This window comes from Planococcus citri, chromosome 4 (assembly GCF_950023065.1).
Source record: "Planococcus citri chromosome 4, ihPlaCitr1.1, whole genome shotgun sequence".
In the NCBI taxonomy this organism is placed as follows: Eukaryota; Metazoa; Arthropoda; class Insecta; order Hemiptera; family Pseudococcidae; genus Planococcus; species Planococcus citri.
The window spans coordinates 66069890-66094711 of NC_088680.1; the positions used below are offsets into that span (position 1 = coordinate 66069890).

The 24822-nt window shown below is 34.5% G+C and overlaps 7 protein-coding genes across 8 annotated transcripts; 2 read left to right on the forward strand and 5 right to left on the reverse strand.

The window, feature by feature from the left end:
• Positions 1 to 220: 220 nt before the first annotated feature.
• On the reverse strand, positions 221 to 6789 carry LOC135844223 (uncharacterized). The gene is made up of 2 exons (XM_065362371.1): positions 6457 to 6789; positions 221 to 3419 (listed from the first exon to the last, which is right to left on the reverse strand). Exons 1-2 carry the CDS (start codon positions 6460 to 6462, stop codon positions 2520 to 2522), a joined length of 906 nt encoding a protein of 301 aa, XP_065218443.1. The 5' UTR covers positions 6463 to 6789; the 3' UTR covers positions 221 to 2519.
• An 851-nt stretch (positions 6790 to 7640) lies between these two features.
• Positions 7641 to 11432, reverse strand: LOC135842434 (uncharacterized). Its single transcript, XM_065359891.1, has 2 exons — positions 11185 to 11432; positions 7641 to 11075 (listed from the first exon to the last, which is right to left on the reverse strand). Exons 1-2 carry the CDS (start codon positions 11209 to 11211, stop codon positions 8205 to 8207), a joined length of 2898 nt encoding a protein of 965 aa, XP_065215963.1. The 5' UTR covers positions 11212 to 11432; the 3' UTR covers positions 7641 to 8204.
• A 260-nt stretch (positions 11433 to 11692) lies between these two features.
• Positions 11693 to 15244, forward strand: LOC135842435 (PP2C-like domain-containing protein CG9801). Its single transcript, XM_065359893.1, has 7 exons — positions 11693 to 11942; positions 12030 to 12229; positions 12315 to 12464; positions 12541 to 12848; positions 12934 to 13135; positions 13211 to 13399; positions 13478 to 15244. The coding sequence occupies exons 1-7, from the start codon at positions 11836 to 11838 to the stop codon at positions 13804 to 13806; spliced, it is 1485 nt and encodes a 494-aa protein (XP_065215965.1). The 5' UTR covers positions 11693 to 11835; the 3' UTR covers positions 13807 to 15244.
• A 2067-nt stretch (positions 15245 to 17311) lies between these two features.
• Positions 17312 to 18772, reverse strand: Mob3 (MOB kinase activator 3). The gene is made up of 5 exons (XM_065361644.1): positions 18545 to 18772; positions 18321 to 18471; positions 18025 to 18252; positions 17829 to 17944; positions 17312 to 17744 (listed from the first exon to the last, which is right to left on the reverse strand). Exons 1-5 carry the CDS (start codon positions 18584 to 18586, stop codon positions 17577 to 17579), a joined length of 705 nt encoding a protein of 234 aa, XP_065217716.1. The 5' UTR covers positions 18587 to 18772; the 3' UTR covers positions 17312 to 17576.
• Positions 18773 to 18965: 193 nt separating this feature from the next.
• Positions 18966 to 20395, reverse strand: LOC135843683 (uncharacterized). Of its 2 annotated transcripts, none has more exons than XM_065361646.1 (5): positions 20123 to 20395; positions 19749 to 19992; positions 19404 to 19639; positions 19187 to 19319; positions 18966 to 19104 (listed from the first exon to the last, which is right to left on the reverse strand). In XM_065361646.1, exons 2-5 carry the CDS (start codon positions 19984 to 19986, stop codon positions 19031 to 19033), a joined length of 681 nt encoding a protein of 226 aa, XP_065217718.1. In that variant the 5' UTR covers positions 19987 to 19992; positions 20123 to 20395; the 3' UTR covers positions 18966 to 19030. The 2 variants fall into 2 exon arrangements, with proteins under 2 accessions (XP_065217718.1, XP_065217717.1); XM_065361645.1 differs by having other exon boundaries at positions 19749 to 20038; positions 20123 to 20390.
• A 1349-nt stretch (positions 20396 to 21744) lies between these two features.
• On the forward strand, positions 21745 to 22686 carry RpL32 (Ribosomal protein L32). The gene is made up of 4 exons (XM_065360157.1): positions 21745 to 21903; positions 22079 to 22183; positions 22265 to 22417; positions 22493 to 22686. Exons 2-4 carry the CDS (start codon positions 22091 to 22093, stop codon positions 22649 to 22651), a joined length of 405 nt encoding a protein of 134 aa, XP_065216229.1. The 5' UTR covers positions 21745 to 21903; positions 22079 to 22090; the 3' UTR covers positions 22652 to 22686.
• A 724-nt stretch (positions 22687 to 23410) lies between these two features.
• On the reverse strand, positions 23411 to 24351 carry LOC135842609 (uncharacterized). Its single transcript, XM_065360155.1, has 3 exons — positions 23889 to 24351; positions 23664 to 23812; positions 23411 to 23568 (listed from the first exon to the last, which is right to left on the reverse strand). The coding sequence occupies exons 1-3, from the start codon at positions 24225 to 24227 to the stop codon at positions 23541 to 23543; spliced, it is 516 nt and encodes a 171-aa protein (XP_065216227.1). The 5' UTR covers positions 24228 to 24351; the 3' UTR covers positions 23411 to 23540.
• Positions 24352 to 24822: the final 471 nt, after the last annotated feature.

Genomic DNA, 24822 nt, shown 5'->3' on the forward strand with positions numbered 1-24822 from the left:
AAAAAATGACTGGAAGAAATGTCGCTCAAACGAACTGAAAATTGGTGTGAGGAGGTTTTTCGGAGCGTCGACTTCATTGCTAGCTCCAGTTTTTCACCGAACCATGAAAACCACGACGCTCAAAATCTTGATTTTTTTTTTAGCAATTTCGTGCATTTTTGGCAAATTTTGCCGAAATTTTACGTTTAAAACAACAAGAAATACAATAAAAATTCAATAAAACATGATTTTAATTAATTCAGAAAATTATAACTGTACCTAGGTTAATAAACTGGAAAAAAAAATTTAAAAAGGAGAATCGATATGAAAACATTTTTTCATACTCTGGATTATTCAAAAAATTATATGAATTTAAAACAACAAGAAATGCAATAAAAATTCTATAAAACACTATTTCAGTTAATTCAGAAAATTATGACTGTACCTACCTAGGTTAATAAACTGAAAAAAAAACTTAAAACATTTTCAAAACCTAAATAAAAAGTTGAGCAAAACAAAAATTTAATAATAAAGATGAACTGAGCTTAAACAAAACTAGAAATGAAAAATATGATTTGAAATCATAGAGCAGTTCCCGTTTTGTGTGTAGCAGGTTGCAGTAGCTCTTTTTCCACTGCGCCTTAACTTTTGGGGTACTCGTGATGCGCGCCGTTATCAAAACGTATACCTATGTTTATTAACAATTTGTATTTTTGTTTAAACTAAAATTGAAGAAAAATTGAGTGGGCACATGGATGTTTTAGCAGTGTAAAATTATCTACATTTCACGCTCTATACGATGCAATGATTTCCAGGACCTTAGCTTTAATCATTCGACTTTTATTCAAGTTCAAAGTTCATAATTTTCTCATTTAATTACTAATATTATATTGAAGGGGAAGTTTGAACTTGAATAAAAGTTGAATGGTAAAAGCTAGGGTTCTGGAAATTATTGTATCGTGTAGAGCGTGAAATGTAGATAATTTTACACTATTAAAACACCTATGTGTTCACTCAACTTTGTCTTTAATTTTTTATAAAAACGAAATAATAATACTCAAAACTTATCAATTGCGAGAGGGCAAACTTTGAACTTGAATAAAAGTTGAATGGTAAAAGCTAGGGTTCAGATTAACTCCCCCTTGCCAAATTTTAACATTTCTAGTGATAGGTATTGAAGTCCCCAGCGCTATTTTCAATTTCTCCAGAATTTAGAAATTTTGTCCAGAAGGCGTGGAAATTAATTTGGGAAAGTAAAAATAGAGTTGTGGCTAATTCTCAACCTGTTAATCAAGTAAATGGTTTATGTACCTACATTTGAACAAATTTTGAGGTGGTCTCTTTTAATATTTACTTAAAAGGAAAAAAATGTTTAAAAAGTGAAAACTTCCTGTTCTTAAAATAATTCTGAAAATAGCACAAATGGCTGAATCATGAATTCTGCGAATTGGAATCTCACCATTTCGAGCCATTTTAGGACTTCCAGTATAATTTTCGATTTTTTAAACATGGAAATGTCGACGGCCGCGGCATCGACAAGTACTACTAGTAAAATATGCGAATATTTCAACGCTATTAATCTGATGTAGGAACGTATTCGTGGGTTACTCGAAGCTTTAGCGAAAATATCATTCTATTGATATAATTTTAACATTGATAATCGTTTATTCTGCCAGTGAAAGTTTACAAAAACTAAAAAGTAAATTCCACTTAAAAATGACTAAATAAACTGTAAATGAACTAGTGGTGTTGATATATCGATATCTTAAACGATATATCGATATGAGATCCAATATCGACATATCGATATGAAAAATCAATATCGACGATATATCGTATCGTCAAAAATTGAGGAAAAAATGCACGAAAACAGCCAAAAATATGAGTAAAAATTGAAATTAGAAAGAAATTTTAAAAAATTTTTCATTTTTTTCAAAAAAAAATTTTCTCACTTTTTTAAAAATCTATAAAATAATTTTTTGTCGTACCAAATTTTTTGCAGTTGTTAGTTCGCAATTAAACTAGAATGACTGAGTATACAAATGGGAAAAATAGGTACTTTTAAGGCAATATTGAAGATATCGATATATCGTCGATATATCGATATCTGTTGGAAAAATATCGTGATATATCGATATGAAATTTTTCTAAATATCAACATCACTAAAATGAACAGATTCTAAATTACAAATGAAAACGGTACCGTCCTCGATAATTTACATTTAACCCGATTTTTCGCGTGAGCAATGAACAAAAAAAATCTGAAGATTTACAGACAAATCGCAGTCAATAGACATTCTTTGGAAAAAAAAATATCTTGATGAGAAAATGGCAGTTAGAAACACTTTTGTTCCAAATTAAATTAACTGAAAAATTATAAAATTGAATATGAAAACTTTCTCAATCTAATTGTACGGAGGAAAAATACATGAGAAATAAGTTATGAATATTTACTGATTGTACAGATGCCGGACACATCTACTCCAATCCTGAACTTGGTCACCGTTTAAATTCACTCATGAATTGTTCAAGTAGTTTTTTCAGTTCTTCTCGTTCCTAGCAGAAGTAGAGTCGAGTTCGACTTTACTCAAGCCATAAAATGGCTGAAATTCATCATGTATGTCAAACTCATACGCAATGACATTGTTCAGTTTACTCGATCCCATCGTCTTCAAGTTTGACATTCCAGTGAGAATTGCCCGGAAAACTGGGACATCTTCAGATTTTACAATTGACGAAAGAGCGCCAATGCATATATCAATTATTTCTCTAATTTCTTTTTCTGCACTACGATAATACCTCCCTGGCGGCAAGGCGTCTCCTTCCGGTATGTTGTCTATACTAATGACAGCATTGCTGCACATTGAATCGTACTCATCGCATAAAATTATCACGTCTTTTTGCCAATATTTTTTCAAATAATTCGCCAAATTTATCAAGGCAGAATTAATAATCAATCCTTCGCGTGGTTCCGGAATATCAACCAAATCACACCACATTTTGAAGGCTGTCTTTTCATAGTCGCTCAATTCACTGCTCGACTCCAAATAGTCGTGTTGTTTGTATGCTCCTTGGACCACCAAAGCTAGCTGATTGAGTGCGTTAGTAATTGAAGAAATTGGACAGAAAGCTTTCAAGTCCAAGTACAGAATTGGATACTTTCCTTGATGGCATTCCATTATTTCTTTATGTTCGTTAATGAGCAGTCCTTTAAATAATGCTCGATTATTTTCCATTATTGTATTACTAGGAACAACCTCCAGGAAACATTTCAACATCAGTAAGTTAACCGACTTCCCGGATTTTCTGGGCGCCACCAATAATATTCTAGTGTTGGCATTATCAAACACGGCCTTGATCAATAATGATTTATCAACAAATTCTGGTAGAAGTCTGAGTTTAGAATAAGTTTGCGAACCCGCATCCATAATTCTGTTGGTCTGCAAAAATAAAAATAATCAGTTACATACATGCAACCGTTCAAAAGTTTTCGAAGCTGAAAGTTGCGAAAATCAGCTGCGGGCAGTAAGTATTCAACTTTGAACTAATTTTACTCAAAATTTTCAATGAACACATAGGTATTTTAATACAGCAAAATGTTCGTAATTTTATCGTCTTTAAAATGAGCTTATAACGAAAGTTCTACCTTTCATCGTTCAAAAGATCTTGAAGATCAAAGTTTCGGAAAGTGAAATACTGATCAAAATCAGTGGCGCCCACGTAGGTATTGCGCTATTGCGGCTGCAATAGGGGCCCTTGCAATGTTGGGGCCCCCAGTAGAATTTGAGGCCCCTCAAGTTAAAGTTTGGTAGACAAAAAATCTATTTAGAGTAAAAAAAAAAGAAATAACCACAACACAATGAGTGTGTACAGTACCATAATTAATACAGCAATACAACATTAATTCATATGTAAGGTACATCTACATACCTACATATTTTATTCGTTGAGTATTTGCCTATGTGTTCAACAGAGTTCGCTGATGCTATTTATGCTCAAGTGAGCCCCAAAAGAAATAAGTTCTCTGGGTGGATAATGCGCCCTCTAGTGAAAAGAGGCCCCTTTTTAGCTATGAATTTTTAATGCATAGTAAATCAAGATTAGGAAAATGGACCTTCAGGCCCTAATTTTTACGATTTCTCTGTAAATTTTTGTGAACCAAGTAGGAATTTCGTCGGTAACGCGTTTGATACTGATTTTGTGATTTTTGAAAATTTAAAATTGACCACTTTTGATGATCTGTAGAAATTTGGAATTTGCCGGCAAAATTGTTGAAGGCAATCTGTCCTCAAAATTCTTATTTTTTTCAAAAGCTTTTGCCCTCGCTTTGCTCGGGCTCATTTGGTTTTTCTATTTTTGAAATTGTTCATTCTTGTGCTTGGAATGTACAAATATTTTGTTCAAACTTTCAAAAATTCCAGTGATGGAAAAACTGACTTTTCACTTCAAAATTACTGCTGTTTTGCTTCTTGAAAGTATAAATTTTGAAACGCTTTTGCCATCGTTTCACTCGGGTCAATTTTATTCTCCTTTTTACGTTTAAGATTTCAAGAAACCATTGATAAAATTTAGAAAAAGAAGAGATCAAAAAAACTGAATGCTTGCATCAAAATTGATGTTGTTCTACTTTTCGAATTACAAATTCTCCAAAGCATTTGCCCTCGCTTCGCTCGGGCGAATTTGGTTCTATTCTGCAGAATTACAATTTCAAGAAACCTAGGTACCTATATGAATGAATTTGAAAAATGTTGAAATCAGAAAAACTGAATTTTTTTCATTAAAATTGATGATGTTATACTTTTCAAATCACAAATTTTCCAAAACTTTGTCCTCGCTTCGCTTGGGTCATTTATGATACCTACTGCTTTCAAAATACTCATAATACTCAAAGCATATGAAAAATGCAAATTTTTCATTTCAAAAATGTTTGATATCACTGCAGTGCTCAGCACTTTAAAATTTTGAATATTGCTTCAAAATTACAATTTTTATTATGGCAAAAGAACGATGCACCCTCACCCTCCCAAATAGCATGACTTGTCCCATAACCTCATTTCGAAACACAGATTTTCTCTGCGCGTCCCTGAAGACAGAAAGCTGTTGATAAAAGCTTGGAAATTTTTGGGCAAAGTTGGGAGAGTTACCAAAAACCATAGGTTTTTACATCTTGAATTATTAATTTTCGAAGACTTTTGCCCGGGCCAGATCGTTTTTCCCCCTTTTTTGACCAAAGTTTGAGAGAAGAAATATTCACTTCTCACATCAAAAGTAATGTTGTTTTACCTGGAATTTTCCAAAAAAAATGCAATGTATTTCAATCAGAACTTCCAGAAAGTCCCAAATTTCGATAAAATGTCAAAAAATGTCCTATTTTTCGCTGAAAATTGAAAATTTATTCTTTATAAAAATGTAAAAATCATGTCCTCAGAAAAAAAATTGTGAATTTTCGAGAGCTTTTGTCCTCACCTCGCTCGAGCCTTATTCATCATATTTTTGAGAATATTATAATTTCCTGAAAACTAAAAATGCCTAAGTCATGAAAACCAGTTTTTTTGCATTATCAAGAATATTCAAGAATGATGCTAGGTATTTACGTTTCGAATCATCATTTTCCTGTTCTTTTCTCCGACCAAAGTTGGGGGTAAAAAACCTAACTTCTCACGTCGAAAATGATGTTGTTTTACTTTAAAAATTATCAATTTTCGAAAGCTTTTGCCCTCGCTTCGCTCGGGCCTTTACCTATTTCTGTTTTTGAACATATTGTAATTTCCTGAAAACTATTGTTGAAATTTTTAAATGTTGAAGCTACAAAAATCAACTTTTTGCATCAGTTATTTTACTTTTTGAATAATTAATTTTTTCATCATTTTGCCCTCGCAAATTCAAGTTCTGCTACTCGTATGTACACAATTTTTCAAAAATTTTGAAGAATGGAAATTCAACTTCAGTTTAATAAACATAACCAAATCAATACAGGGCTCTAAAAAAGAATGGAAATTGAGAAATTTGAATTTAGGGGATAGTTTTAGACAAGATATGACTCATCCAAATTTCCCATAAAAAATATTGCACAATTAAGTATACCCATGGCAATCATTAGGCTTTTTCTGAAGTAATGGGGGCCCTCCTGAAAAAAATTTTGGGGCCCTTCTGACCTCTGGGCGCCACTGATCAAAATCTAAGTGACTGATAACAGTGATAACACAATTTGACCACTTTCCGCAACTTTGAACTTCAAAAACTTTTGAACGGTTGAAGGTAGAGCTTTCGGTAAACAATCATTTTAAAGAGGATAAAATTACGAACATTTTGATGTATAAAATACCGATGTGTCCACTAAAAATTTCGAATAAAATTAGTTCAAAGTTCAGTGCTTACCATCAGCAGCTTGTTTTCGTAACTTAAAACTTCGAAAACTTTTGAACGGTTGCATGTAGAGCTTTCGGTAATAGCTCATTTTAAAGAGGATAAACTTACGAACATTTTGCTGTATTAAAATACCTATGTGTCCACTGAAAATTTCGAGTATTTTTAGTTTAAAGACAACGTATGTAGTATGCAGAAATCAGTAAAATAGAAGTATTCATAAGTCGTTATTTTTTCATGAAATGATCAAAATTTAACATCGATCGATAGGGAATTTCATTGTCTTTAATTTGAGACTACACGTAAGTTCACCCGGACTCGCGAACTATCGAAAAAATTGTATTTTTTACACGAGAAATTGTATGCATACTTACTAGTCCGTTATCACTCAGGGAACAAAATGGCCGATGCGCTCACCCACTTTATATAGAGCCTTACCCTTGTACCCTATTATCCAAAAAAGTAGTAAGTCCAAGTACCACCTTCTTCATCCTCTTATACAGACTGTAACAGACTGCTCTGTTCCCCCTATTTTTCAAATACTAGACCATTCTACTTGACTATTCTACTACAGTATGTCCCATGCAAATTTCAAAGAAAATACTCAAAAAAAAAGTTTGGGAACCTATAAGAGCGCCGAAAGCGCGAGTTGACTTGCAAACAGCAGTTGGGTTGTTGGGTGATCGTCCATCAACCTTTACGTTAACCGTTAACATATGGAAGCAAGAAATTGAAGAAATACCAGAGAGCGCGATGTTGACAAGTTTTGACATGATGAAAGGAGGAAAAATACCCTCTGTGCTAACTGCTAAGTTAGGGTACAAAAAATGACGAAACACGAAATTCAACCAAATTTTTTTTGTTCTTTGGAGTATGCAAGGGGAAGGGAGGGTTTATTTTCATTCAATTTCGTGTATTTAGGTGTCAGTAGGACACTAGGTCATTAAAAATGATATGTATTTTTCATAAAAAAAATTAAAAACCAAAAAAAAATAAAGTCCAATTAAAAGCCACTATAGAGGCTCGTAGCATGACAGGAAAATTTTTCAAAAGCCACTATAGTGGCTCGTAGCAGTGAAAAGGTTAAAAATTAAAAATTGAAAAGTACATCTCAGAGGAAAACCAAGAAATTGGACAATGCTGATGGTTCAACAACTTTTGTTTTATTTATTATTTTTTTTAATGAACTTGATTTGTTGCCAGTTAAAATACGAAGTATATAAGATTTTTGATTTTAGGAAATATCGAGTTTTTGTTCTATGTGTTTTAGAAACAAGACAAAAAAAACAACAAACTGCGTGTATGAAGAATATTTTAATTAATTCTGAAAATTACAATAATGTATCGAGGTTAAACAAAAAAATAGAAAAAAAGGAGAATAATCGATATGCGAAATTCAAAGTTGAAATTTCTAAACGTAATTAAAAGTTACAGAATAGAACACATTGCAAACCATTTTCAAACAAAATATATACCTTTGGTCAACGACTTAGGTAATACATATTTTAAACTTATACGAAATACATTTCGTAGCTTGGCTACCCTAAATAAACACGGAGATACGATGTATAGTCAGTTAGAAACATTACAAAATTAATATAGGTAAAACGAGTAAATAAAAGTAATACGTAAATGAATCAAAATAGGTAAATTCGAATCGTTTTTCAAATACCAAAAAATAGGTACTTAATAAAAAATAAAATAACAATTCGCAAAATATAAAAAATGAGAAACTTCTACGACTTGAGTCGACAATATTAACTAAAATCGAACACAATTGAGCATAAATAGTTAACATTGAGATACTGTAAAATTGGTGAAAAAAATCACAAACGAGTAAAGGCGTTCAGTCTTCACAATCAATAAAAATCCAACTGACGATCCTTGGACGTGTCTACCTCCATTACCATCATCGATTTCACATCGACATTTTGAAACGCGACGTATTTATAATATCCGCATTTCAAAATCACAGATCCATTTTCCCATTTTTCAAGCTTCATTTCATACTCGTTCAAACCAAACAATGAAGCAGCTTGTCTTTTGTAAGCTGATACATTTAAAAAGCAGCCTTCGTCTATGGAAAACATTCGTACTCCGTCTTCTTCTTCGTTGATCTCAGAACACACCGGTGCGGCGACACGATTTCTAGAACCTTTATTTTTAGCGATGTATTCTTCGGCCAAACTCGTCAGATGGTTTTCTTCGGTGAAATATTCTACCACAGAGGCGAACATTTCGTGTTTTCTCATTTCGCACGCCTTTCTGTAAGCAATGGCAAACCTTCGTCGATCGAAAAACTGATCGTTTTGTAATTTGATAAAGTCCGAGGTTTTAGTTTTTACTTCTTCTTCTTTGGTTTTAAATAATTTCACGAATTTCTCCATCGAAAAATGATAACAATTTTTTAGTGTTTCTTCGCGATCAGAATAACTATCAGTGGTTGTATTCGATATGGATTTCACTTTTTGGTAAAATTTATCGCATAAAGACAGCAAATCTTCATCGTCGATGATCAGGCTACTGATTTTATTCGTTTCTTTTTCACCTTTTATGACTTCTGAAAGTTCTGACGCTATTTCATCGAGAGATAATTTCTCCGCAGCGAGGTCGAACAATGTTGAGTTATTAATTACGCAAGATCGATTTTGGTTCACTTTTAACGAGCTTAGTACCATATTTTTTGCCTTTTCGGGTCCCACAAATGAAACATTCATTTCGTACAGTTTTTTAGCAGATTTGAATTTTTCACCAAGTGGGATGAAAACTTCGACGATTGATTTTTTCAGCATTTTACACGTTGCCAACGCACCGAGTTCGGCGAGAGTGGTTTCTGTTGCTGCTTTGGAAAGTACTGTTTTGCACAAAATCCATACTTTTTGCATTGTTTCATCATTCGCGATATTACGGTTCACTTTAACGGTATCATTTTTATTTTCCATAATACGTATAAAATTCAAGTTGGCGAAATCGTTCAATGTATTTATGCCATTTTCCGAGAACATTCTATCGGCTTCGGTTTTGCCGAAGGTTTCGATATTCATCGAAACCCATTCTTCGTAGTTATCGTTCAGTTCGGTGATTATTTCTGAAATCAGAGATGACAGTTGTGCACTAAAAGAGCAAATTATTTCGCTGGTTTGGGTCGATTGAGGAATACGATTTTTTGCCACGTTGAAAATAATTTCGTAGTTCGGCTTGGATTCGGTTTCTGACGATTGTTGTTCTTCCTCGTCTTCTATCAGTTCCATCAGCTTATCATCTACCTGCTTTACGGTTGTTTTCGCGTTTTCGACCATATGACTAATTTGATCAGTCACTGAAGTGGAAACTGTATGCGAATAATGAAAATACCGTTTCAAAAACGATTCAACTTTTGATTTCGTCGACACTATGGCATCGGTCACTATTATGTACAGATTTTGAAGATGGTTTATCATATTGCTGGCAAAAGCGATGAGAGGGATTTTTCCCAGCCGGAAATCGTTACACGTATTCAAGATTTCGAGACACTTGTAATATATATGCTGAATATTGATATGCTTGGTTAAGAATTGCTGACCACTATTCAACACGAAACTCAAACCCCAACTGGGAATATTCTCTTCCAAAGTGGTCACTTGTTTAACATCAGCGTTTACTGGAACATTGCCGCCATTGGCACGACGTAGTTTAGCTCGTAATCTCTGCAAGCGTCGTTTAGCAGTACGAGTCAAACGTGCACCAGTAGTCTTAGGTGCAGTTTCCAAGCTGCTGATGTACTTGTTCATTTGACGAGTATTTGAAACGGCGCCGGCGATTAGGAATAAATTAACGCATCCTTCCATCAGATCAAAAGTGGTTAGTTTTTCACCACTGGCAACCTTCTGCTGCAAACAATACACGTAGGTGCCGAAATTACAAATGTTTGCCGTTAAACTCGCGTAACTTAATCCTTTCAACGCTGCTTTGGCCACATTCGCAAAATTACCGGATTTTTCGACGATCTGAGCGGATCTAGCTAGAGCTACACCAGACACACCAGTCACCGCAGATGTTGTAATGGTCGCCCAAGATAAGACTGATTGAGCATTATCAAGACCGATGGACTCTTCGTGTTCATTACGATCATCCAACACACCGATACTTCTTCCGACAGCGTACACTGTACCGATAGTACCTAGAACGGTGGCTGTAGCAGGAGCCATAGCTAATCCCATAAGGCCTAATGCCACCATTGTACAACCAGCTGCCATTGTATCAGCTGTTTGAAGATCTCGGCCTATACCAGCGGCTGGTGATTCGTAAATTTGGCAGGTTTGGTTGACTTTATGCAATCCATCTACCGGAGCCATATAACGACAATCAGGTAATTGATTTGTCTCGCGAAAATGCTGCCACGATTTATAAACGCGTCCGTTGCAATCGATAAAAATGATCTCGTTCGTGGATTTCATCTGCCTAAAAACGCAAACCACGTCGTCAGTATCGAGGTATAAATATGTATGACCGACAGACACACAACCAGTTCCAAATTTAAATTTGTCGACGATCTTGACGATAATCTCCCGTTGATCTTTTTTGAACTTGTACCAGATATTCTCCAAGTCTGCGACTTCTGATGGTGTACCAAATAATGGTAGACCGACGTAAGCTAATAACAAGTTTCTTTGGGATCGACGGAACGTTTTCCATTGATAGAACAATTTATTCCATTCGTCGAAACATTCCGATGCTTTACATTGCCATCCCTAAAACAGATGATATTTGCATTAGGTTGACGAAGACGACGAATTGGAAAGCAAATCTGTATTGGTCGCTTTGCTGTCAAATAATCTCATAATAACGAAGTAGACTTACTGGATTATAATTTCTACTGGAAGACATGATGAATAAAAGCTCCACAAAGCTTGAGAACAGAATTTGGATACGTGGTTGCCACGAAATAAATTAAGCGAAATTGAAACCGATAATAATGATCTGCAAAATGTATTCGTGTTGACCGTTTTGTCCTTTCGAGTTTCGTTGCACTTTGCAATTGCAATTTGCACCGGTGAAGTTTAAAAAATTATTTAATTTAAAAATAAATTTCTGCCGAGTGATAAAAATTTTTTGTTTTTGTTGTTGTTTTCGTTCAGATTCTACCCCCTCCACCCATATTCAATTTGACCAATCGAATTCCTCACTTTTTTGACAATCCACCAATCAGATCCCTACAAAATGATGACGTAATATATCAACAACCAATCAGAAAAAAGTTGAGCGCTATCTACAGAAAACGTGGCGAAATAAACAAAATATTGAGAAAAATTTTGTTTTTTTTTCTGTGAAATTTGCTCAAACGTCGTATTTTGTTTTTTTTGTGATCGAATTTTTTTCTGAAGTGATAAAATAAAACAATGAAATAACACATAAATTAATGAAATAAAAGCTATGGTTTTCTTTTAAATAAATGTGAAATGGAATAACTCATTTAATTTTTTACATTCTGTCGTAATGCTGTAGGGTACGATGTCTTCTTTTCGTCAAAAAGTAGTTAGTTTTATCCGGCAATTATCAACTTCATCTCTTCACGAAGATAATGCATCTGAAAACTTCATTCAGAATTACCTCAAAGGGTTAGTTTTTTTAAATCACTTTTACGATAGTTTAACGATTAGCAGAGCAGATCGATCTAACGGCTTCATTGCTTTATGCATTTACAGTAAAGAAATCCACCGACACGAACCAGACATTCTTCATGGAAGATCTCCTCAAGAACTACCACCTCGAACCATAGGAGATTTTTCGTATCCAGTTTTGAATTGCATGACCGGTCCAGATGGAGGATTGACCACGGTTAACAAGCAAGAGAAGCACGTGTCAGCGAGCGACCCTGATATACATTTCATCGACGATCAGACTGGTACGCCACGATGCTAGATTTCATTCGTATTCGAGTAATTTTTATTGTGCTTTTACTCATTGGTAACTTTCTACGCAATTTTTAGACAATGCTAGCGTCGTTCAAGACATAAATTCCAACGTTTCCTGCGCATCATCAGCTACAACAAACTGCCTGTCTAAAAATTTTGTTCCTCTGCAAAAATCGGAAAGTGCTCCTGTTTGTCAAGATGCTCAAAACGAGCCGACGCAGCAACGTAATTTACACTCTAGTCTTGAAAATACTGCAAATCGAATGTATCATTATTTAATCAACATCGTTGAAATTTTCAGCCGAAAACGCTGATTCGGAAGTGGAAATTGCGGGAGTTGTTCATTGGAATAGACCACATAATCGAGCCTACGGAGCATCTACTACTCTATACGAACTGCACCCAGTAACCAGAGTAAACGCTGGAGAACCGATCGCCGATTGTTTTGCCATCGTAGCTCGTAAAGATTCGGCCATCTTGGTACTAGCTGATGGCGTGAATTGGGGACAGAAAGCTTGCATAGCTGCCAGAGCCGCCGTACACGGATGCGTTGATTATCTAAACAAGTCGATATTTTCTCTAATCATGAAAGAAACATTTACCACCACGGTGAGTTTACGTATTTAATTAAACGATAAGATGAATTCAAAGTCGATTGAGCGTATAATGATGTAATACGTAATTCTGGTTTTAGGAAATTTTTCGATCGTTATTAAGGTCGTTTAATTCGGCTCATAATTTAATTCTACAAGAAGAAGGCATGCTTACTACTCTAACAGCTGTAGTCGTTTTACCTCTGCCTATCCCCGGAAAGTACATCGCGTGTTGTTGTAACGTAGGTGATAGTTTAGCCTATGTTTATAATCCTCGTTACGGTGTTCGTGAATTGACCCAAGGTAATTGAATTTACAACTCGGATTATCATCTTATTGTGTAAACAGATTACTCATTTCTGGGAAAAATTTGTTCAGGTTCTCACGACGTGTACACGATGCGCGATATGCGTGATGCATTAGGTGCGTTAGGACCTGTCGACGGTCAGAATCCCGAATTGACCAATCTAACGTTAGCTATGACTGAAGTAGAACCGGATGATTTGGTTTTCGTTACATCGGACGGTGTATCTGATAATTTAGATCCAGTTATTGGAAAATTCGCCGGTAATATCGAAGCGTTTATTATTCAATTCTTCGAATAATTTATCTAAATGATTTGGTTACCAATTGTTCTCGTTTTAGGATTACCCACTGTCGAAGCATTCCAACGCCATAAGCTCACATTACTAAGAACCGAAGACTTATTACGAAATGGCGTTTCTGGTAAAGGTTCGCCGGTCAAGAATGCCAAAGAATTGGTCGTCAATTTATTAGATTTCGTAACCAGACTAACGGCAGCTAAACGACATATCCTCGAAGATGTCGACTTATACGTTAGCAGCGAAGGCAAAGATTTGAGTCGTAATGAACAAAGAAGTCGTCGTAAAGAAATCAGCGGAAAATTATGCTTAGTACCTGGTAAACTAGATCACGCTACCGTCGTAGCATATTCCGTCGGACAAATGGATTAATTCATCGAGAGTATTTCGCTGCATAATTCGTACAGGTCTTTCATACAATCGGTTATTTGCACTTTTCCAGAGTGAAATGTTGTAATAATGAGAAGTGTAAATATTTACTCTTGAATTCTATATCTTTATGGGTGAAATATTCCGCAGAATCTGTCATGAGTTTGTTTTCGTTATCGTTGTTTAACCCTGTAGAGTTGTTGGGTGAGCTCAAAGTAGGTGAAAGTTTCTTCTTTATACTCAGGGTAGTCTAGCTTCCTCGATCTTCCAGATAGTTTTCAACGTTGAACGACGACGAAAGCAAAAAATCCTATCAATTTATGTCAGCATTCTGTAGAATGTATCGCAATTTTAAGAAATAATTTATCACTTTTCAACTTTTTCCAACACGAATTAAAAATTGACTTCGTTTTTAATTTTTTTTTTTTTGGCTTCTGATTTTTTTACTGCTTTAATCGAACAGTCTTACTTGTGTAAGTACATATCTCCAATATCCTGACATTTATTTAAGGGCATTCCAATATCTATGTGTTTGTGTGTGTTTTGAGTATTCTTTTGTGTGACGTCTCCTAGATTCATAAATTCTACATTCAAACAGGATCTCTTTTTTTTTTATGTTCTACAACAATCCTTTCTTTTTTTTTATTATTCGTAAATAGTTTCGTGTCTTTCTTAAAAATAATTTCGTTGCATTTAGTATTCCTTTTGTGATAAAACAATGTTCGGATTTCCGTTTTAATTTGGATACTAAAACTTTTGCTATTTTGAGGCAGATGTATTCGCATTATTTTGTTATGTGTTTAATTTAGTTTTTTTTTTCGCATAATGTTAGGTTATTTTATTATTTTGTGAAATTAATCACAAGTGTGTTTGTGTGTGTGTACCTGTTCGTGAGTAAAACTATACCTCTGCTAAATTATTTCTCGAATTCCTCGTCTCTAGATTTCTATCCACGTGTATTTTCCGTCCTAGTTTTTGTACTAAGCTGTAATTTGCTTTAAGAACAGTGCTAAATTATCGAGCTTGTGTAGACCTCATATATATATATGAGATGTGATTATTTTAATAGGACAAAGTATCAGTCTAATAACATTATGTTACGACCATTTGAAAAAAATATGTAATATTTTATGAGCTTTTGTAATAACCAACCACTACCGATGTATGTTTTAATTTTTTTTTTCTTTATACCTATGTTCGAATTTCTTCTATTGATAATATTGTAAGTTAATGAGATGTTTTATAAAATATTTAACGTATATGAACCAGATCAGTGCAATATGTAGAGTGGTTAAAATTTTGGATAAGTATGTGATATATAAGTGTGTGCCTTTTATATGTATTTGTTAAGGCTTTACAGCCTAAAAAACGTATCTTACTTCGTCTTGTATAATATTGATGTACTGAAAAATATATCAATAATATCGAGATTTTTCGTCTTGTCTTGAATTTTTATTTTTAGATTAATATTTCCAAGATAGATACGAACGATGAGGTCGTGAGTCAATTATGAGAGGATACAGGATGGTCAAAAAGTCAAAAAAATGCTCGAAATTTAATCTTTTTTTCATTTTTGGATCTGATGAGGGACTCAAAAATCTAAAGGCACATTTGTAACCCATTCCCATAAAATGTGCCAAAATTTGACTCGATGGGTCATTTTGGATTAGAGAGGGGAGAGTGCAGAGTGATGTAAAGGTCAACAGACTGACCCTGATGAGGAGTCTAACAGGATAAGATGGTAGATATCTGCAAAAGGCACATCTGTAGCACCTTTTCACTCTACAAACCAAATTTGGACTTCCTAGATCAAATAGAGAAAGAAAAAGGGGAGGCACAGGCCACAGGCAGATCCAAAAGTCATAAACACCTCTAAAAATGAGGTCAAAAATTAACATTTTTGATTTCAATGAGAGGTAAATTCTGGTGGGAAAGTTGCCACTTGAAAAAGTACAACTTTCCACCAAATTTGAACTTGTGGGTCAATTTAGAGTTTTCAAGGTCATTGACCCGTCTGTGTGGCTTACCAAGGTCATCTGGCCGGCTTCTTAAGGTCATTGACCTGAATATCTGATTTCTCAATGTTGCCTGTCTGAGTGGCTGGATTCTTAAGGTCATTGACTTGCTTGTCTGACCTTTCAAGGTCGTCTGTCTAACTGGTTTAAACATGTTCAAACCAGTTTAATCTAGTTCAAACGGGTTTAAACACGTTCAAACAGGATTAAACATGTTTACACAGGTAAAAACCCATTTGGACAACTCTGTTTACACACATTCAAACCGGTTTAAACAGGTGGTAGCTTTAAGGTCGTTGACCCTTCAATATAGCTTAACATGACCGTGTGCCTGGCCTCTCCAGGTAGTCTGTCTGCATTCTTAAGGTCAATGACCTGCTTGTTTGAAGCGTCGCCTCTCAAGGTCGTCTGTCTCAGTTTCTGGCTTCTTAAGGTCATTGACTCTTCAGCATAGCATACCAAGGTCATCTGCTTATGCTCTCAAGGTAGTCTGTCTTCATTCTTAAGGTCATTGACCTGCTTGTTTGTCAGTTTGACCTCTCGAGGTCGTCGGTCTCAGTTGCTGGCTTCTTAAGGTCATTGACCCTTCAGTATAGCATACTAAGGTTATTGACCTGTTTGTTTGTCAGTTTGACCTCTCAATGTTGTCGGTCTCAGTTGCTGGATTCTTAAGGTCATTGACCCTTCAGTATAGCGTACCAAGGTCGTCTGCATGACCTCTCCAGGCAGTCTGACTACATTCTTAAGGTCATGAACCTGCTTGTTTGACAGTTTGGCCTCTCAAGGCCGTCTGTATCAGCATGTGCTCTCAAGTTGGTCGCCTTCATTCTTAAGGTCATTGACCTGCTTGCTTGTCAGTTTGACCTCTCAAGGTCGTCGATCTCAGTTGCTGGCCTCTTAAGGTCATTGACTCTTCAGTATAGCATATCAAGGTCGTCTGCCTGTGCTCTCAAGGTAGTCTGTCTACCTTCTGAAGGCCAATGATCTGTCTGTCTGACCTCTCAAGGGGTTCTAGTTCCTTACTCAAGGTTGTCTGTCATGCCTATCTGACTTTTCAAGGTCATTGACCCGTCTGTCGGGCCTCTTTTAATGTCGTGTGTATTCATGAGAATTTTTAACAAGTTACATAATGTCAGAAAATGAACTAAATTTTTCTTCAAGTTTTTGGAGAAGTTTGATGCCTCCCCCCCTCTTCCCTTAAAAACTTACCTATCCATGTCGAAAAATAACCTTTCAGGAATTTTAAATTTGCACTCTTTCTTTCTTAAGATCAAATTTAGCTTCCAAAACACCTCCAACAACTATGTTTGAGGTCATTTGATCCATCAGAACAGGCATCAGGACGATTAAATGTGGCAATATTATCTAATACGAGTATTAGCCTAAGACAGTAAAACTTGCACCCAAATACTCCAACAGCCATCTTTCTTTATAAAAATTCACCCAATAAGTAGGTAACCGAAAATATTACACCAGAAACTGAATTATTATAATTATGGTAAAAAAAAATATATTTCTTGAAAGAAAACAAATAATAAAACAAACAAAAAGTAAAATTCAGATCATTCACATTCACAATAGGTACTCGTATCAAGTACAAATCACATATGAGGTAAAAATTTCCCAAGATACGAATACGAAATAACAATCACAAACACTGTGAAGCAATTCAATATAGCGAATTAATTAACTATAGTTTTGAAATAAATAAATAAATACATAGATTAAGTTTACTTTTGAGATAAAAACAAAATTGAATCATGCGTTCACAACGGTCTCGGCGATGGATCTAGTAGGCGAAGGAGATTTATCTCTGCATATTTTATCGGTCATATCTTTTAAAGGCTCCAGTTCTTTAATGGCAACTAAATTGAATTCTCTAACGAAGTAGTAAAAATGCTTGTAGCAGGTATTTATATGAGGTTCCTAAAACGAGCAGAAAAATATATTAATTTTATATTTTTTTGTCACATTTTTTACGACTTGAATTACTATAATTCTGTTTATTACCGCTCCTAATGAAACGATCCTATCGAAATGGTGTATATAGACATGGACAAACACTCGGAATAACCTCGTCAATATCTTGCTACACAAACTTTGAAAGTTTTTCGGGAAAGGAACATCTGAATAAAACAAAAATCAATACAATCAACTCGCCACATTCGGTCACAAGTTTTACTTCGGGATTCGTACGATAACTCACTCGTTGAAACGGGAAATAATCCTTCGTTGTTGATTTGTTCTTCGACCCAATCCATTAATAAATTAATATATTTAGGCGCTGCTAACTTGGTGGGTTTCTTGTATTTCGTGCCGTCAGCCCACAAATACTCGAAACGTGGACCACCACACATGGTAGGGCAAGATTCTTCGGTACAAAAATCCGATATGGTGCCATATATCAGATTTATACGATTGAAGAAATCGACAACTGTAATTCGAACGATAGATTATTATGATTTCTGTACAAACTGTATAATAATTCGTATGAATATGTACCATGAACGGCAATCCAGTCATCCAAATCTTCACCTTCAGGTAACTGCACCACGGATCGTAAATTTATGCCAGAATTTAACGAAGCCTGAGCTTGCTTGTGCAACGAGTACCGTAAAGTACCGGGATACAATTTTTTCTTCGGTCGAAAAGTCTGTAAGAGAAACGTATTAGAGTATATAGGTTCAAAGGTGAATCAAATGCGTACTATAGAGTATTATACGTACCTTTCCTTTTTGGAAAAACTCCAAAAAATTAATCAAAGACATGATTTCAAAGTTAATAACGGAAGTGCTATAACAGAATGTGTCGTTGGCAAGCAGGAAATAGATAAATCATCGCGTAAATGATAACTAAACTGTATCATAAAAGTTACGCGGTATACGACGTTGAAATAGGAAACTTGTAATGGGGGAATTTCGTGCTCGCGGACTAATCATTTTCGTTTGAAATTGTTTAATCATATAGGAATAATGTTGTTGTTGATATATTTTACGTGCCAAAATACGTAATTTTTTATGAATGAGTAATCAGCGAATGGATACCACTATTCGAAGTACAGGCCGATTCATTATTGAAATTGGCAACAGAGCCATCTAAAGGGGATTCTTAAAATTAATCGATATTATAAAAAATGTTGAATATTTTCTATAAAAAATTTCATTATTCTGAAATTTCGCGTCAAATTGGAGGTCTCAAGTCGTAATTTAGAATCAATACAATTTTCTGTACAAATACTCCATCTCCAAAAGAAAATCTTTATGTTCTATTTCATTCTCCACGATTCCTGTTCTTCGAATTAAGGAAAAATTTTCTACACCCAGCTCGAATTGAAACACATTCGGATTTCGTTTTCGATAAAAGGATACGAAATTCTATCACGTTGACTTTCCTTTCAGATTCAGATTCGTGTAACTGACCACTGACATGGATAATATCTCCCACGTTTTCGATTTTTTCATCAACAGCTGGAACTACTTCGTTATTAAACCAGTCCAATACCTTTTTTAATGCAACACATAAAATCACAATTTTAAAAAACGTATTGTAATTCTGCGAATGGTATGAGAATTAGTTAAAACGAACCTCTGAAACGATCCCTTCGGATTCTTTAGCGAGAGCTTCGGGAATATGGTCGTCTTGAGCCACTTCGTCAATATTTTCATCTTCATAATCATCGGAATCAGAGGACGAAGCAGCATCGTCATTTACCTCCGATGCTCTATTTAAAAACTTGTTCCTTCGAATCGTATTCGGTGCTATCGATGTGATGCAGTCCTTCCTTTTGTAAAAACATATAATTTTGTTGCTTCCATCGGTCACTGTAAAATAACGAAATCGACATGAGTAGATATTACATTCCAACGTTTCTAAATCATTGAAAAATAACCAAGAAATTGACATCAGTGTCGATGTTGAACGTTCATTTACCGTAAAACGAAAACATGGCGTCATTGCAACAGATACTTTCGATCTTTCCTCCAAACATAACTAAGCTAATGTCGTGATTTCGGAAAGTAAAGTTACTAGTTTCTTCGTTGACAGGAATGCTAAGTAAGTCTTCGATTTTCAACTTATACAGAGGTTTTGATACTGGTTTCTGGTCATCGGCGAACTCCTTGACGGTAAATGCCGGTATTGTAGACTCCGGTGATCCTTCGTTAGTCATCGTTATCTGCAACTTCGTTTGTAAAAACTAAAAAGAGGAAAACTTCCAAGGCCTGTATGTACGAAGAAGAGTTCATGAGGTGAACAATTTTACAAACACTTTGTAGATAGCTAGATATTTTAAGGGACAGATTTACCTGAAATAATTGAAAGAAACGAATCAATAATTCACCTTTCTCTTGGAGTATTCGAAACCGAAAGCAATTTCTGTGAACTTTCAACTTATTTGGAAAAAATGAAAAATGAATTTTCGCAATGAAATGCCGGCAACTTGTTTGTTTTGTTTTGGATAGCACTGATAACAGAACAGAAATTTCGCGGGCAAATGATGGATTTTAAATTTAAATTTTTTCCAATTTGATTCTATTTAACCCACGAACAAAAAAAAATTGAAGGTACTCAGTCATGTATTGAATTCAGAAGTTTTCTAGATGTGTTTTTCATAAATTTCTATAGAAAAAAAATTACTTGAAAAAAATGTCATAAGAACCACCAAAACACCAGGTCCAGGTTCATTGAATTGAATTGAATTATTCTCAAAAAAAAAATCATTTGAGAAATTGTATCTACTATCTACCTAATTCTTTTTCAACCATATGACACGGACTTATGAGAAAAAATTTCATGCACTTTTCAAATATGATGGAGAAATTCATTTCCTGTAGAATGATACCGAAATTTCACTCAATGACTCAACTCATCGCAAAATGGAGTTGGATTGATCAAATTTTTGCATTTGAGTAATTTTGAGTCGAGTAAAGGCCTCAAAACTGTGTGAATGACAATGATCCAATGGATGGTCATAAATTTGAGACAAATTGATGAATTTTATGCAAAATACAAAATGATAATTAATGATGTAGGTAGTAGGTACCTATAACAATGAATTGTTTTCATTTTTTTCACCTTCAAAGGTGGAGGATTACCTCAAAAATGCATTGAAATCACATTTCGTTGGCATGTGCGATTTTTCTCGATTCTCGAGTGAGTTTTTCTGCAGAAATTGCAGCGCTCGAATATGAAATCGGATCTATGACTATGAGCGATCTATTGAGCAAATTTTGATTTTTGATCGTAAAATTTCTTAAAGAAGGTCATTTCATTTTCTCGAGTTTTTAACATTTTATTCAACTAAAACACCTCAACAGTCAAAAGTTATTGCTCTTCAGAGTTGAAAAATCTCAATTCCTTGAATTCGTGTCATTTGCCATTGCCATTTTCCCATTCGTATTTTTTTTTTTACAATAATTTGCGTTTTTGTAATTTGTAAAATCGTTATTTTTGCAACAAAAAATTTTGAAGATTTCAAAAATTTTAGAGCCATTTGAAAAAGGATAGAATTTATTTTATTATGGTATGGTATAGAAAAATTATGAACTCCTTGAAATGGAAAAGGAAATTGGAATTTGAATTTGAATTTGCCAATTTGGAATGATGGATTTTGTTTGTTTTTGACGAAGATGAAGATTGGTTGGTCTCATTCTCATTTCTCATTCACTTGGAAATTTTTAATTTTTTATCCGTTCTGTTTCATATATTGCTAAATATTGCAGGAGTATTTTGTCTAAATTATCGCAATTAGCTAATGGAGAATATTCCATCTTTAATTAATAATTAATCAGACCGCAAAGGCAAACAATTTTTAATGTTCTCAACTTCTCATTCTAAATCTCAATGTTAATTTTTTTAAATTAAAAAAAAAAACAAAATTCATTTCGAACAAACAAAAAATCGTAATTTCTCATCGCAAATAACGGTAATTACGGAATCCTTATCACTTTTCAAAATTTCGCTTTGATGCTGCTCAATTTTCTACATTGAAATGTGGCAAAAAAAACTCCCAATCAAAAATGTCCAGTGTATCGTGGTCGTAAATGTGTCGGTCTACGTTGAATTTTTCTTTAAATATTTTTAGGAAGTAAGTAATAAAATATAATAATTATTGCATTTAAAAGCTCTACTTTCTGTTCCCTACAACATCTACTTTCCACCAACACCAAATACTTGTCACTTTTTCTATTAGATTCAGTTCATGATCCGTATGTATTCCAATGCGTGTTTGCCTCTCTAAATTGTGATCTTTTGTTTTTCAGTTGAACATCAAAATGTCGATTAAACCGAAATACCGCCCTGACATCGTTAAAAAGAGGACGAAGAAATTTATCCGCCATCAAAGTGACCGATATGTTAAAATAAAGGTATGTCTTCAAACGTAGTACATACTCTAGTTGATTATCGTTACCGTAACTCTAACACGTCTCTTATTCACCATACGATAGGAAAACTGGAGAAAACCCAAGGGTATCGACAACAGAGTACGAAGAAGGTTCAAGGGCCAGTATTTGATGCCAAATGTTGGTTATGGCAGTAACGCGAAAACGAAGCATATGTTGCCCAACAAATTCCGCAAAGTCCTCATCCACAACGTTAGAGTAAGTACCATAGTCGAAAGTTAGCTTCCTCTCAAAGTGAGTGAATCGAGTTAACATCTACGTTGTTATTTTCAGGAATTAGAAATTCTACTCATGCAAAATCGTAAATATTGTGCTGAGGTTGCCCACGGTGTTTCTTCGAAAAAACGCAAAGCTATCGTCGAAAGAGCTCAACAGTTATCTATAAGATTGACTAATGGTAATGCCCGTTTACGAAGTGAAGAGGCAGAGTAACTGTATAATTGATTTTTAATAAAAAGTTAAATTTATCTCGTGTTCTATTTGTTCGGTATCGTAGGTAAATTAATTCTTATGTTACGTCGTTTGAAAATTTTCGAGATTCGTGGTCGAAATTGATTCTAGCGTCGAATTTTACGGTCATTTCTCAAAACGACGGGGAAAGTTTTACTACGAAATTTCATTTTAATCAAGAAGTAAGTGTTTGAATTCGATTGAGATTTCATTTGATGTAGGCTGATTAGAGTAATGCTAATGTTAGGATTCTTATCAAAATTTTATGAATTCGCGTAGAATGGAAAGTATTCTAAAGTTGACGAGATTTTCGTTATACGGTGTAATGCTAAGTAATGATTGTGGAAGTTGGGCTTTCTTCGTTGAGTAAGAGTTATTATTGTTCGTTTGATGATCTAAGGTTTCATTGAGATAGATTTTTTTCAAATGCGAGTTCGATTCGATATCTATAATTTTGTGACGTGAAAGATGTTGAATTTTAGACCATTCTATTTCTATCTGTTCATTAACCAGTGTAGAAAAACGAAGAATTAATATCGACGATGTTAGATGTTCTCATTTTTAGTATGATTTAACGCCAATGCTTTCAATAAACTAAATTTTATAAAAAGTTCCACAAAGATTCTATACCTACTAACAATCATGAGAAAAGTATTCAGATACAAGCTACAAACATGGTTGACTTATACATTCCATGAATTGATACGTAGCGTACAATAGAATAGTGAAAATTCAATAATCTGAACGAAGAACTATCGGAGTATATTTTGTACAGCATACTATTATTCAGTGTATAGAACCTAGTACAATATGAAGGTAGGACAAATATGTATAATCGATATCTTCAAAAAATTACTATCTTCTTCTCAATTCAGACATTTGACTTCGGCGGTAGTATTCTGAAATTAGAACCATAATACGGATTAGTTTATTGTTATCACGAATGTTCTGTACTAATGTGTTCAAATAAAAATAATACAAAATAATCCCTTACAATCCTCCGAATCCTTTCAATAGTCTCACTAACAATCCGCACACAACTTTTATCGTTCCGGCGGTCTCGACCAACTCATCTCCGTTCTTTTCATAGCCGAGTTTGAATTCGTCGAACAGAACTACATCGGAAGAATCGTCTATTTCTTTCTGTGAATAAATTGTTTTTTTTTTTCAGTAAGGGTACAATAATATCAACAGTGAGATGAACAACGATTTTACTTACATGTAAACCAACGAACTTGTCATTTAAAAACAACGAGAACCAGTTGCCATTGACTTGAAATTTGTAGTCGTTTCGTTGAAATGCGTTTTCGTTGACAAAAGGTTGATGGTCAAGATTGATTCTAAAACCATTCGAGAGCAGCCTTAGGATAACGAATTTGCACTGTTTCTCATTTGTATCCAGCTTCAGAACGCCGGAAGATTTCATTAAAGCTTCGCTCATTGGAACGGGCATAGTGCTTTTGGTACAAGTAGAAGTACGACGAATTTCACTATCACTACACGACTCACTAGTATTCAGGTCTAAACGATCGAACTTGCTGGACAAATTATTTTCCATTTGCACGAGAAAGAGATGCAAGTTGATTCGAGATTCAAAATTCTTGATAATCTAATGATTGCAGATAACATGAAAGACCTACCTAGGTGGTACTACGTATAGCAATGACACGACGTGTTCTAATTCTAACGTGCTTTATAGGGCCAATATTACATCAGCTGGTCTCAACCCTCTGTTGCTCGTTACCCAAATTTTTGAATAAAATAGAATTTTACCTTGCTAATGTTAGTTATGATACCAAAATAGCCTTGGGAGTTCTATTATAAATAGTAATAATAGAATTACCTAATTGTTTAATTTGAATTCGACATAAATACCTATCCTATATCTGCCTTCGTTAAGAATTTTCATCCTTTTTAATTTTCAAAAGTAAAGCAACTTCTATTTCTTTTCTTACTATTAGGAGTAGAGAGTTCAGCGTTCAAATATTCACAATTATCAACATAATATCAGTATCATGACCGCGAGCCATTCTAATCTGTACACAAATTTTTGTTCAGAAAAAGTTACCTACATTACATAATAATGTAATATTTCATAATAATTATCAATTCTTTTTTAAACCTAGGTAGCCTCAAAAATATATCCTCTTGCT